Raw genomic sequence first — 14,400 nt, 5'->3', positions numbered from 1 at the left:
CCTTTAGATATGAGGGAAGGAAGGTATCTTTGTCATCTAGTGCAGCTATAGCAGAAATACCACAAATGGATGGCTTTAGCTAACAGTTTATTCTATCTCAGTCTAGTAGGCTAGAAGTCCGAATTCAGGGCACCAGCACCAGGGAAAGGCTTTCTCTATCAGCTCTAGAGGAAGATCATTGTCATCAATCTTCCCCTGGTCGAGGAGGGACCCCGGGTCTAGAGGACGTGTGCTGTTCTCCTGGCTCTTGTTTCGTAGTGGTATGAGGTCCCCGTGTCTCTTTGCTGGCTTCTCTTTTGAATATCAAAAGAGATTGACTGAAGACACAACCTAATCTTGTAGATTGAATCCTGCCTCGTTAACATAACTGCCTATAACCCTGCCTCATTAACATCATACCCACGAAAACCCAGTAGAGGTAGGATTGACAACACACAGGAAAATCACGTCAGATGACAGAATGGTGAACAGTCACTCAGTCCTGGAAAATCATGGCCCACCCGAGTTGGCACGTGTTTTGGGGGACACAGTTGAATCCATGACAGAAGGTAAGAGAATAGGATGGGTGCAGACTTAGGGAGACAAGAAACCAAAGCCAGACAAAAGGGGCAGTTGCTGTTGAGTTGACTCTGACTCGTGGGGACCCCGTGTGTGTCAGAGGAGAACGTGCTCCCGGGATTTTCAGTGGCTGGTTTTTCACAACTTGGTCACCAGGCCTTTCCTCTGAGGCATCTCTGGGTGGATTGAAACCTCCAACCTTTTATTTAGCAGCCGAACGCATTAACCGTTTGTACCACTCAGGGACCCTAGACAAGGAACACAAGTTAGCAAACACGGACTTTTCCAAAGTCAATTATTGAAGAGGCCTGATTGCCCACATCTGTCTTCTGTTTTGTATGCCGTATGTAGCTAGGTCTGACTGTAAAAACCTCAACAATGTTTCAGAGCTAAAATGCCCTTAATTCCTAGTCAACTATACTGCAGTCTTCCAAATAATCTACTTACCCAGGTAAAATAAGAGTAAATGGTAGAATAACACTAAAGTGTCTTCATTTAATTTTAACTCTATATCTAGAAGAAGTTTTTTTTGGTATGAAAAAAAAAAAAAAACCTGAATAGGTTTATTTTGATATTATGTATTTGGTATGATTTGCACAGGAATGTGTGTAGAAAATCATGTCTTCCAGGTTTACAGAGAGCTTGTCAAATGTCATTTTATAGATTTTGTAGGAACTTGTGGTATTATAGACAGCAGTACTTGAGGGTGGGGACGAAGTACCAGGAAAGGTGTTGTCACATCCATTCCTGTATCTTCACCTTGGTGAAAAATCTTGTTTTAGTTTAAAGCTGTTCAAGTGGGTCCTTGCTCTGTTTTCCCACTCTGTCTTGAGTGATATTATTTGGAGTCAGCAATCAATGGATTACATCCCTCCGAGACTTCCTTAACCTACAGCCGCTGGTCTAATGCAGGCAAGAGCTTGTTCCTTTATCTGACTTGTCCATCGCTACCTTAATGAGTGAAATGGTTAAGTAGAGGAGGGGCGAGCCTTAAGGAATGTGTGTGCCGTTTCAGCGGAGTATTTCAGTGTATGTAGGGAGAGGGAGGGTGAGAGAGAAACCCACTTACATCACTAGAGCTGCATTGAGTGTCAGCCTTGCAGGTTAAGAGACAGACTACAGTGTCTTGCTTTCTGCAGGAAGCAGCAATGCTGTTTGTTTCCTCAGAGGAATTTTTTATTTAGAAAAGGAAGCTTTCTCTCTACCCAGGAAATGGCTTTCCTTGTGCGTTGCTATGCCAACTGCCTGCAGCCATGGTCCTCCAAAGTAAGCACAATAATGTAATTATATTGGCGTATTGCATTCAGACTCATGATTCTTGGGATTGTGTGTGTGCATGTGCCGTGTTTCTGTTAGTGACTCTTGCTAGCAGTCAAGCCTGTGTGGAGTGTGAGGGACAGACATCATTAAATTAAATGTCCATCTGTGTCATGCTGCTAAGATTAATTGTGCAAACTTGGTTAGTGGAGTGGGACAGAGATCACTGGTCACCCCTCTGTCAGCATCATTAGCAGCTAGGGAGGAGGTCCCGAGTCACACGCTCTGCCCTGGTTTTTTCTTTCTTTTTTTTTTTCTTTTTTTTGTGGTTGGAGGGATCTGTCTGTGTAATTGCAAATGGAACAAGAGTATTAACAATGCTTGGCTGAATGCTAGAGACTGGTTGTTGTACCACCCTGACTAACGTAATTCTGTATTAAACCCTCTCTGAGGGGAGTCTGTGTGCAGTCAGCCATTTTAGCCTTTTTTTTTTTTTTTTTTCCTTCTTTTCTTTTGCCTCTTGTTCTTCAGTCTCCGAAATGATCTTGTTCTCTCGGAAGACAGAGAGCTGTATAAGGTTTCCTCAGTCTTGTCATTAGCCTAAGATGGTTAGAGTTGCAGTGTTAGAAAAATGGAGACGAACACCGTTGTTCAGATTCCTCTTCTGGTCTACAAGTGTGAGAGGTTTTTTAAGCTTACCAGTAGTGACACTCTAAGCTGCAGCTTGGTTTTCCCTCCTCCCTCTTTTTTTCTTTTTCTTTTAATTTAATGCTGTGCTGTAGAGGGTGACTTGCCATCCGTGAGAGATTGGTACATGATGTGTAAATTCAGTTCAGCATATGTTTCTTCATTATGAAACCACTAGCAGTCCCAGCTAACCATGGAGTTATGGGCCAGCAGGAGAAACACTCAGTAAGTATCTCAAATGCTGCTTGGGCTTTGGGAGCTCGTCATAGTGAACGCCTTTAAAACGGGAATCATTGCTGTTTCTCCTCAGGGAAGACAGCCTTTTTAGAGGGGTAGTAGTCTGCTTGAAGGAGGGAGGGTAAGTTACAACTGGCTTGTTCTTACCATTTTGTTGTAATTCTAAAAAAATTTTAAATAAGACTAACGTTGATTCAAAAAAAAAAGCAAAATCATGAACGCTGGGAAATATTGGACAGCTGATTTTTGTAATCAGAAATTTAAGGTTGAAAAGCAGCTTTAATGAATACTTAGTTTTTACACGTGTTCTTGTAGCTGAATTTAATGGCAGCTCGTGAGAAAGGTTACTGAAAACGGCACCTGGAGTGACGGATGCACATGTGGCTGGTGAGGGAGGGGTGCTTTGGTGATGTAACTGTCAGTAGGGCCCATCTGAGTTCCCAGCATGTATTAATAGTTGATGAAAACACAGAATTATTTTTTTAATGCCACAAGCATTGCTTCTTTCTGATGGATCCCGTGAGGCAGCTCTGCGTTTGTCATGCTGACATCCCATAGGCAGCACTGCCATCTGTGAGGAACATGTCTGTGTCTGACGCCAGATCTGAGCCTCCGCTGTCGGCAGTGGGGGTTCTCACAGAGTTTCCACCATCTTGGAAGTTTTCTACCATTGCATTAACTCATAGCTTATATATATATTTTTTATATATATAGTTTAAATTCCTAAAATGGAAATACATGAATTTAGACAGTGCCCATAGTAGTCGTAAGTATTTTTTAAATGTCCATTTTTCCGTGCTCATCTTGGAGTTACTACATCCCAAACCAAACCCACTGCCGTTGAGTGATCACGACTCAGAGTGGCCCGATAGGACAGAGTAGAACTGCTCCGTAGAGTTTCCGAGGCTGTAAATCTTTATGGACACATCTTTCTCTGGGAGAGCGGGCTGGTGGGTTCAAACCATTGATGTTTTGGCTTGCAGCCAAGCGTTTTAATCACTGCACCACTAGGGCTCCTGTTACTATGTTGTTGTTGGGTGCCATCTAGTTGGTTCCCACTCACAGTGACCCTATAAGAGAGTAGAACTGTCCCTTAGGGATTCCAAGGGGCGGCTAGTGGATTCAAACTGCTGACCTTTTGATTAGCAGCCGAGCTTTTAATCACTACACCACCAGGGCTCCAATTACTACATTAAAAAAAAAAAAAAAAATTACTACATTAGGGTGTAGAAATTACCTTTTATATCTGGGATATTCTAAAAAGGATGAGATGTTAAACTTTGAAAATGGAAATAAGTCTTTGAGGCTTTAGAAATATATAGACAAACAGGAATTTCAGGTTGATGATTATAATTTGGTTTCGCTCATCATTATAAATAAAATCCATGGGATTTTCTCAGATGAAGTGACTCTTAAGGCATTATCTCACCTTACCCGTGAGCCACGTGGTGTTCTTAAGGCAGGAGCTGTGTTAGAAACATGCTGTGGTGCTGCGCTCAGAGCCCAGCCCTCATAGTGAGGTCCTGTGGTATTTTACTAAGTCAGTCTCTTTGGATCCAAAAACAAAGACCAGTCTTAAACTTAATTTCACTAATAGGTTGTTACAGAGAACTTTCGTTGTAGTTTGGTTTTATTAACAGGGCCTTTGAAGTTAAGCTCCTCTGTAGTCGTGATTTTTCCAGGTAAAAACAAGAGTCATTAGTTAAACTGTACCAACCACAGACTCTTGATCTACCTTTTTCATACATTCTTTCTCAAAATGGGGGAAGGGGGATATTAAAATTAATAACATTAACTTAATGAACAAAATTGTTAAAGCCGTATTTACTGGTAGAGGAAGAAAAAAGTATTAACTAGATTTGTGAAAACAAGAGTGATGGAAAAAGATTTGACTACTGTATTTTTCGCAAATAACATTCCCGTGTAAATGCATAGTGCGCCTAGGAAAATATTGCTCTGGAGGGTTGTGCGTTGGTACTAGCCAAAAGATCCAAACCCACCAAGAGGTGCTTGGAAGACAGGCCTGGCAGTCTGCTCCTGAAAGGTCACAGCATTTAAAAACCATATGCAGTAGTTCTACTCTGAACACATGGGGTGACTGTGAGTCGGAATCGAATTGATGGCAACTAACAACAGCAATAGTGCGTAAACCAGAGTGCCTGGCATCTTATTCTGTAAGTGTATTAGTTTGCTGACAGTGCTTTGTATTTTACAAAAGTAACACTAACCATAAAATAGCACTGAATCTAGAATTTCTAGAAAACATGTGAATGGTATTTCCCGTGATACTTTAGTTAGAATTTTGAATACTCACATTTACCATCTGAGAGCATCATATGCAGCCACGATGGCAGCTTATGATGTCAAGATCTTGGTACATATTTGTTGGCTAGTCATTTGGTTACCTAGACTTCACTGTTTAACGATCAGGCCTTTAAAGTTTTAATTACATGGGAGGAGTTGAATGGGGGTATACTATAAATACTGCTGGATTTACCATTTAATTAAATTTTTGAATTAATACTCATTTAACCCTTTTAAATTGTTAAATTTTTGTGTATTTTATCACACCATCCCACCTTCCCATTGTTGATATTCATTTCACGATACTGGGCTGAATACCTGTGTATCACCAGCATGCCCCCAGAGTTGAGGCTGTATTCTTAAAATCACGTGGCACTTTTCATTTGATCTTCAGAGGAATCTTGTGATTTTGTGAATTTTGATGACAAAAAAAGAGATTATTAATATTGAAAAATACCTTTTAACACTGCATTTCTAAAACACTACTATGGAATACTAGTTATACAGGCTGCTAATAGATGTTGCATGAGAAAAGTTTTATAGGCTTAGTATGTTGAGAAAAATTTTGTAATAGCATTGTTGTTAGGTGCCATCAAGTTGGTTCTAACACATAGTCACGCTGGGTAGAAGAGAAAAAAACACTGCCAGATCCTGTGCCATTCTCATAGTCGTTGCCATGTTTGAGCCAATTGTTGCAGCCACTGTGTCACTCATCTGCTAGATTGCCTTCCTCTTTTTTGCTGACCTTCTCCTTTACCAAGCATGATGTCCTTCTCCAGGGACTGGTCCCAGCTGATAACATTTCCAAAGTAAGTGAGACCAAGTCCCACCACCCTTCTTCCAAGGAACATTCTGGCTGTACTTCTTCCAAGAAGGATTTGCCCTTCTGACAGCCCGTGATATATTCCATATTCTTTGCCAACGCCATAATTCAAAGGCATTAACTCTTCTTTGGTATTCTTTATTCATTGTCCAGCTTTAACATGCATGTGAGGTGATTGAAAATACCATGGCTTAGGTCAGGTGCGCCTTAGTCGTCAAAGTGACACCTTTGCTTTTTAACACTTTAAAGAGGTATTTTTGAAAGTTTTTTTATTGTACTTAAATGAAGGTTTACAGAACAAACTAGTTTCTCATTAAACACTTATAGTACACATATTGTTTTATGACATTGGTTAACAACCCCAGGACATGTATGTCAACTCTCTCCTTTCTCAACCTTGGGTTCCCGATTACCAGCTTTCCTGTCCCCTCTTTCCTTCTAGTCCTTGCCCCTGGGCTGTTGTGCCCCTTTAGTCTCATTTCGTTTTATGGGCCTGTCTAGTCTTTGGCTGAAGGGTGAACCTCGAGAATGACTTCATTACTGAGCTAAAAGGGTGTCCGGGGGCCATACTCTTCCAAGTTTCTCCAGTCTATCAGGCCAGTAAGTCTGGTCTCTTTTTGTGAGTTAGAATTTTGTTCTATATTTTTCTCCAGCACTGTCTGGGATTCTCTATTGTGATACCTGTCAGAGCACTCAGTGGTGGTAACTGGGCACCATCTAGTTGTACTGGACTCAGTCTAGTGGAGACCATGGTAGATGTGGTCCATTAGTCCTTTGGACTAATCTTTTCGTTGTATCTTTAGCTTTCTTCATTCTCCCTTGCTCCCAAAGGGGTGAGACCAGTGGAGTATCTTACATGGCCACTCACAGGCTTTTAGGACCCCAGACGCTACTCAGCAAAGTAAAATGTAAAACATTTCCTTTATAAACTATGTTATGGCGATTAAGCTATATGTTCCCCAAGACCATGTTCTACATTCTACTTTGCTGAGTAGCTCAGTGCAATACATTGTTTGATTTCTCGACTGCTGCTTTCATGGAGATTGATTGTGGATCCAAGTAAGATGAAATCCTTGACGACTGTAATATTTTCTCCATTTATCATGATGTTGCTTATTGGTCCAGTTGTGAGGATTTTTGTTTTCTTTATGCTGAGTTGTAATCCATATTGAAGACTGTAGCCTTTGATTTTCATCGGTAAGTGCTTCAAGTCCTATTCACTTTCAGCAAGCAGGGTTATGTCATCTGTATATCTCAGGTTATCCTGATGCCATATTTTTCTTCATATATTCCTGCTTCTCAGATTATTTGCTCAGCGTACAGATTGAAGATGTATGATCAAAGGATACAACCCTGACCCACACCTTTCCTGATTTTTTAAACCACTCAGTATCCCCTTGTTCTGTTGAAAGGACTGCCTCACGGTCTGTGTACAGGTTCTATATGAGCACAATTAAGTGTTCTGGAAATGCCATTCTTTGAAATTTGTTATTCATAATTTTGTTTTGATCCACCCAGTCAAATGCCTTTGCATAGTCAATTAAAACATAATCCATTTGTTTGTATCCCCCCAAAATGTGTGTCAACTTGGCTTTTGGTGGCTGTCCTCTATTTTGTGATCTGATGGAATTTTCCTATGTGTTGTGAATCCTAACCTCTATGATGTTAATGAGGCCGGATTAGAGGACGTTATATTAATAAGGCAGCACTCGATAACTGAGACAACATCTTTCTGATATTGTTTGCCTTCACCGAAGATTCATCTGACATCAGCAATGATATCCCTCGTTCCACGTCCTCTCCTGAATCCAGCTTGAATTTCTGGCAGCTCCTAGTCGATATACTGCTGCAACCGTTTTTTCATTATATTCAGCAAAATTTTACTTGCATGTGATATTAATGATATTGTTCAGTAATTTCCACATTCTGTTGAATCACTATTCTTTGGGATGGGTACAGATATGGATCTCTTCCAGTCAGTTGGTTGTCTTCGAAATTTCTTGGCATAGACGAGTGAGCACCTCCAGCGCTGCATCTGTTTGTTGAAACATCGCAGTTGGTATTCCATAATTCCTGGAGCCTTGTTTTTTGCCAGTGCCTTCAGTGCAGCTTGGACTTCTTCCTTCAGTATCATCGGTTTTTGGTCATATGCCACCTCCTGAAATGGTTGAACATTGAACAGTTCTTTTTGGTACAGTGACTCAGTGTGTTCCTTCCATCTTCTTTTGCTGCTTCCTGTGTTGCTAAATATTTTGACCATAGTATTGAATGATCCCGTAATCCTTCATTATTGAAACTTGAGGCTTGATTTTCATCTCTAGTTCTTTCAGCTTGAGAAGTGCCGAGCTTGTTATTCCTGTTTGGTGTTCTAACTCGTGGTCTTTGCACTTTTCATTATAATACTTTGTCTTGTCGAACTGCCCTTTGAAATGTTTTCTTCGCCTCTTTTACTTCATCATTTCTTCCATTTGCTTTAGCTGTTCTGTGTTACAAGAGGAAGTTTCAGAGTCTCTTCTGACATCCATTGTGGTCTTTTCTTTATTTCTTTTCAATGACCTTTTGCTTTCTTCATGTGTGATATACTTAATGTCATCCTTCAACTCACCTGGTCTTGTTTATTTTATTCAGCCAGGTGCAGTGTATAGTCGCCATTTATGTTGTTGAAAAAAGGGATTTGCCATGAAGAGATCATTGGTCTTGCAAAATTCTGTCATGCGATCTCCAGCATCGTTTCTGTCACCAAGCCATATTTTCCAACTATAGTTCCTTCCTTGTTTCCAACTTTCCCTTTCCAATCACCAGCAATTACTAATGCATACTGATTACATGTTTGATCAGCTTCAGACTGCAGAAGTTGGTAAAAATCTTCAGTTGCTTCATCTTTGGCATTAGTGATTGGTGAGTAACTTTCAATAATAGTCGTGTTACCTGGCCTTCCTGTAGACATATGGATATTATTCTATCATTGACAGCATTGTACTTCAGGATAGATTTGAAATATTCTTTTTTGACTATTCATGGGACTCCATCCCTCTTCAATTTGCATTTCCGACATACAGTAGACCATATGATTGTCGTATTCAAAATGGCCTATATCAGTCTGTTCCAGTTCACCCATGCCTAGAATATCGATCTTTTATGCATTCTACTTCATTTTTGATGGCTTCTAATTATTGTAGATTCATTCTTTGTACGTTCCACATTCTGATTATTCATGGATGTTCGCAACTGTTTCTTTTCATTTTGAGTCATGCCACATCAGGAATAAAGGTCCCAAAAGCTATACTCCATCTGCATCATTAAGGTTGACTCTGCTTTGAGGAGGCTTCTCTCCCCAGTCATATTTGAGTGCCTTCCAACCTGAGGAGCTCCTCTTCCAGCACTACATGCGACAGTGTCCCACTGCTATTCATAAGGTTTTCACTTTATTTTTTTAGAAGTAGATTGCAGGTTCTTCTTCCTACAACAAACTGACAGGGGTGTGGTGGGGAATAGCATTAAATGTTTCTTTATTCTGTTTACCATCTGTTCTGTTTTTTTACCATGGAACATTTTCTCTTTCCCTTCCTCAGATTATTTAATGGGAATAGTATTTCTTAAGTATGCCCTTGAAAATTCTGCAATACTATATGACTTTAAAACTATATAAATTTTAAAAATAAATCACTTTAAAGTAAAGTAGCTGAGTATTCTCAAACTGATAATTGGTTTTCCAATTGGACATTTTTATGTAATTTACTTACTGCTGTAGTAGTGCTGTCCCTGTAATAAATGACCCCCCAAGTCATGATTAAATTATTTTCAAAAAGGTAGTATACATAAGAAAATGCCTTACTTAAATATAAATTATAAATAGCAGCAGTTGTAACTTGTTGATGCCGTTATTGTATGCTAGTTGCTATGTTACATGTTATCTGAGTTAATTCTTATAAAACCCTGTAAATAAAGTTGTGTCATCATCTTTTTAGAAATGAGGAAATAGAGGCTTAGCAAGATTTAAAAAATTCTTTTTTCCTGGAACATATTGCTAGTAAATCATTGAGCCATTATTGGAACTCAGGTTATCGTGATTTCATAACCACAAATCTATACTACTTTGTCGTATGTTATCAGTTTAGTCCAAATCAGCTGTATAGACTGTCAGTGTGAGAGCTGACACTGGCTAGCGGAATACACAACTTGAAAAATTGCTTGTTTTTTTCCTGCTACTCTTTGTTCCCTGGCATATGTGACTTTCCACACACTTTTAATATTAAAATAACAGTATTATGATCAAAATTATTTTATAAAACGTTTAGTTGCTTAGCTCAGTCAATAATGCATCTATTCTCTTTGGATTTATCCTGAGTCTTGAATTGGGATGATCAAGTATAGATGTCATTTAGCTCAAGTTCTTCCTCTCCTCTTCTGTGTTTGGCCCTATTATGTACAGTTAATTCTTTAGAAATAAACTGGATGCTTTAGCTTCCTCTCCTATTCCCTTTGCAATCCCTATCATTTCTGCTCCATTGAAATCATCAAACCTTGCTGCATTGTCTCTCCTGTTTATGCCCTAATGAAGTCTGCATGTATCATGGAGCCCAACTTCAGTTCATGATCACTTGTCTTAAGTCCACACTACACATGAATGACTCTTTTGAGCCATAAATACCAATTTCATCATCTCGTAAGCCTTTTCACGAAAAACGGTGCCATATAACTTTAACAATATTAAGTCTAAATTTCTGTTGGTCACTTAAGACCCTCTGTGATCTACATTCTTTCCCTTAGGCCCCCCCCTCCTTTTTTTTTAAGGACAAGCTGGTCCAGTTACAAACACTTCAGGCTCTTTTTCTTTTCTCTTCCCATTTCTTAGCTTGCAGTGTTCTTCACTTGACTTCACTTGCTCCTAGTCTTCTCATATTCATCTCTCCATAGGTGGCACACACGTAGTTAAGTGCTTGGCTACTAAGCAAAAGGTTGACAGTGTAACTCCACCCAGAGGTCCCTTGGAAGAAAAGCCTGGCAGTTGACTTCTGAAAGGTCACAGCCATTGAAAACCCTATAGAGCACAGTTCTACTCCGAAACATACGGGATTGCTGTGAGTTGTAATTGACTAGATGGCAGCTAGTACTGGTTTGGTTCTCTGAATTCACTGATTCATTGGCACTTGAACAATGCTTAATTTTATTAATTCTTCTAAATGGTGCTTCCAAATTGGTTTGGTCGTTATATTTGGAATGAATTCTTCCCTTGTACTGTGAGTTAAGGATATGGTTGGAATTCAAAACTGTTTATCTGTTATCTGTTAAGAATACAGGGAAGGAACAACCTCCCCCTGCCCCCCCCACCCTTTTTTAATCTTTTACCTAGACTAGATTTCAGAAAACCGAATTTTTAAAAATTGCTCTTGTCCTGCCATGACAATGTGACCTTACCTGTAAAGATCAGGCAGAGTGTCCCTCTAATTTGACTGATCCATTTTCTTTAGCTGAGTAGAAAACGGCACCGAGATTCCTTAGAGAGGCTGGGTTATGCCTGAGCTTTGGGGTAAGCACCTTTTCTTTATCTAAGCTTTTTGTCTGTTACGACGGATACATTTCCTGAGATGAAACAGACCTTTCTCTTGGGGACATTTTCCCCCAGGCTTGCTAGCGGAGAGGCCTGAGGATAAATGTTCATACCCCATCGTTTTCTTTAAGGACAAGATCATCTTCCTTGGGCTTAGGCCCAGAAGCCCTGGCAACAAATAATAGATCTTTTAGCCCCACCCCCTTAGAAGTGAAGAAATGTATTTAGAAACTTGGCAGTGCATTGCATACACTGCTTATGTGTGCGTAAGATTTAAAAAGAAAAAAGCTCTACATGATCACAGGACATATTAAAGTAGTTCTTTGCTTTTAGTCAAAAGAAGCATAGTTCAGAACCTTTCTTTTAGGTATTGTTTAGCAATGATTCATTTAAAGATAGACTACCTGAAAATAAAATCCGTTAGGCGTAGTGAAGCAGAGAATGATAAACTGAGAAAAAGCACAGATGCTCAACAGGCATCATTAGAAGCAGTTATAGCTTCTCTTTAACCTAATCACTCCTTTAAACGCTAATCATCATTTCTTTCTTGTTTTAAATATCTTGTTTTGTGTGTTTGAAATACTGATATTTAATCTGCACCAAAATAAATGTTCTGTAAATATGATATTATAGGTATAATTGTAATTATGATATTATAGCTATACTTTTGCATAGTTATATATGAGATATGTATATATATATTTATATATATAGATACGTACACACATACACCCCGCCCATTGCCGTGGTCAGTTCTGACTCAGGTGACTCTATGGGTGTGCAGAAATATAGATATAATTGTTTGAAATAATGATATTTAACTTGTACCAAAATATATGTTATATAAATATGATATTATAGGTTTAGTTGTCCCTGAAGCACAGCCTGAAAATTCTTTAGTCCATTTCCTTGACTTTAGGCCTGACCCCATTTTTATATATTTTATTCAGGTAATCTGTTAAGAAATCTCCCAGAAGTGATGCTGCTGTTTTCTTCACATTTCTTTGCTTAGCATTAATCATGTACAAGATTATTTTTAGTTAAGTTAAATTACTCATGAAGGATTTTTCAATGTTTACACCTTGTGGCCTGGTGGAAGAGGCAGTAACATGACCACCATGTCTATAGCACAGTCTTCTGAAAACTTTTGTAACCTTTTCTAGTTAGATTAAATAACCATCTTATCATTACCTGTATATGTATTTTTTGGATTATGGTTTAGTTTTTTTTTTTTTTAAGGTGAAAGAAAGTGAGTGTCTAGATATATTTATACAGATATACTTTTTTGACTGTATTTATGTGGAATCTCTTGGTATGGTGTAAATGGTTAAGCACTTGACTAGTAGCCAAAAGGTTGGAGGTTTGAATCCATCCAGAGGTGCCTTGGAAGACAGACCTAGTGATCTGCTTCCAAAAGGTCACAGCCTTGAAAACCCTGTGGATCAGCTCTGCTCTGCACATACGGGGTCACAAGGAGTCATCACGAGCCAAAATCAACTTGATGGCAACTAACACCACCACCGACATGTGTAAATACACCTGTGAATATGTGTGCATGAATTTAAATGAAATTTTGTAAATGTGTCTGCAAGGTCTCTATTAATTTTCTCGTTCTAAGGTCTTTGCTCTCTCTTCTTCACTTCAGAAGTGGTCTTAAATAAATAAATGAAATAAAGAAGTGGAGGTGTGACACATCTTGTGGTTCTTTTATGGTATTAAAATGCCGGTGCTACGAGGGCTGTCATAGGTGTTACACAGAGCGAGTGGAATGGACATGATGCCGGTTATTTTGAAACTTAGATTGAAGAAGTCAGTATAGAAACATGTGAGAGAATATAAACATGCGTTCACTCTTCTAGAGCACACTCACGAAAGCAGCATTTCCCTCACGTGCTGCACTGGAAGGGCAGCCCCCTCAGCGTCCTGGTCCCTGTCCTGGTCCCTGTCGTCACCTTTCCTGTTGGCACGGAAACACCCTTGCCTCACTGAGCCGTTTCCTGTATTATTGAGCTCCCTAGCACAGGCCTTGTATGGAGTTATCCCTCTCCCCTCTCCTCCCCTCCTCTCCTCTCCCCTTTCCTCTCTCCCTTCCCTTATTTAACTACACTATCATAAAAAAAAAAAAAAAATTATGATATCTGTCATCAGCCACCCAGTAATCTGTGTTTCTTTTGTAATTTGTTTCCTACATGCTCTGAATCTCTTCGTTCCACATCAATACACCAGGCCCTGTTTTATAACTTATACTTGACATGTTTGTCCTAAAGGTGGTTTCAGAGACATCTTAGGCGTGGATTAGTATTACATTTATTGATGATAGTGATAGTCTCAAAAATTCCTTTATAGTTATTAAGGTACAAATTTTTGTTTAGTGAATTCTAGAGAAATACATTATTGGTTTATATAATTGACTTGGTTACATGGTTTGATCATAAAATGAACCATGCCGTCCCTCCCTCCCTTTCTCTGTCTATGTTGTTATGTGCCCTTGAGTTGATTCCCACTCACAGCAACTCTGTAAGGCAGAGTGGAACTGCCTCATAGGGTTTCCAAGGCTATAATCTTTACAGACGCTGACTGCCACATCATTCCTCCACAGAACAGCTGGTGGGTTCAAACCACCAGTCTCTTGGTTAGCAGTCGAGCATTTAACCGCTGTGCCTTCAGGGCTCCTTATAAATGAGATGATAGACTAATTTTATTTATACAGATACATACACACAAAATAAGTTAACTCAGGTATATTAAATTTAGAGTAGAAAGTTGTTTGAAGGTCTTTTTCAGTTAGTGTTAGAATTCCACCCCAGATATGGGAAAGAAAGAGTGAAGAAGCATGGTTTTAATAAAGCTTACTGTAACCATACCATTGTGCTGTTCCTGAAGTTTATGTAAAATTTTAAGAAGCCAATATTAATGTATCAAAAGGAAAAGAAGTGAAATTTCAAATAGCTTAGCTATAGAAAATGTAAGCACATGTGACAAT

General features: G+C 39.2%; 1 protein-coding gene across 14 annotated transcripts in view; it reads left to right on the top strand.

The window, feature by feature from the left end:
* The window catches only part of RAPGEF2 (Rap guanine nucleotide exchange factor 2), a 304,930-nt gene that overhangs the window by 213,278 nt on the left and 77,252 nt on the right, over positions 1-14,400 (top strand). For 3 of the 14 annotated variants that reach the window (XM_049905409.1, XM_049905408.1, XM_049905407.1), the window contains exon 1: positions 1,847-2,727. The exons of the other annotated variants lie outside the window; for them this stretch is intronic. In XM_049905409.1, coding sequence (XP_049761366.1) covers positions 2,668-2,727 — 60 coding nt within the window. In that variant the 5' untranslated portion in view covers positions 1,847-2,667. Of the gene's footprint in view, positions 1-1,846; positions 2,728-14,400 lie in introns of those variants that run through there. 14 annotated transcript variants of the gene reach the window in all.

This window comes from Elephas maximus, chromosome 13 (genome assembly GCF_024166365.1).
Source record: "Elephas maximus indicus isolate mEleMax1 chromosome 13, mEleMax1 primary haplotype, whole genome shotgun sequence".
Classification (NCBI taxonomy): Eukaryota; Metazoa; Chordata; class Mammalia; order Proboscidea; family Elephantidae; genus Elephas; species Elephas maximus.
Note: the sequence above shows the minus strand (reverse complement) of the source record. Positions and strands in the feature narration are given on the sequence as shown.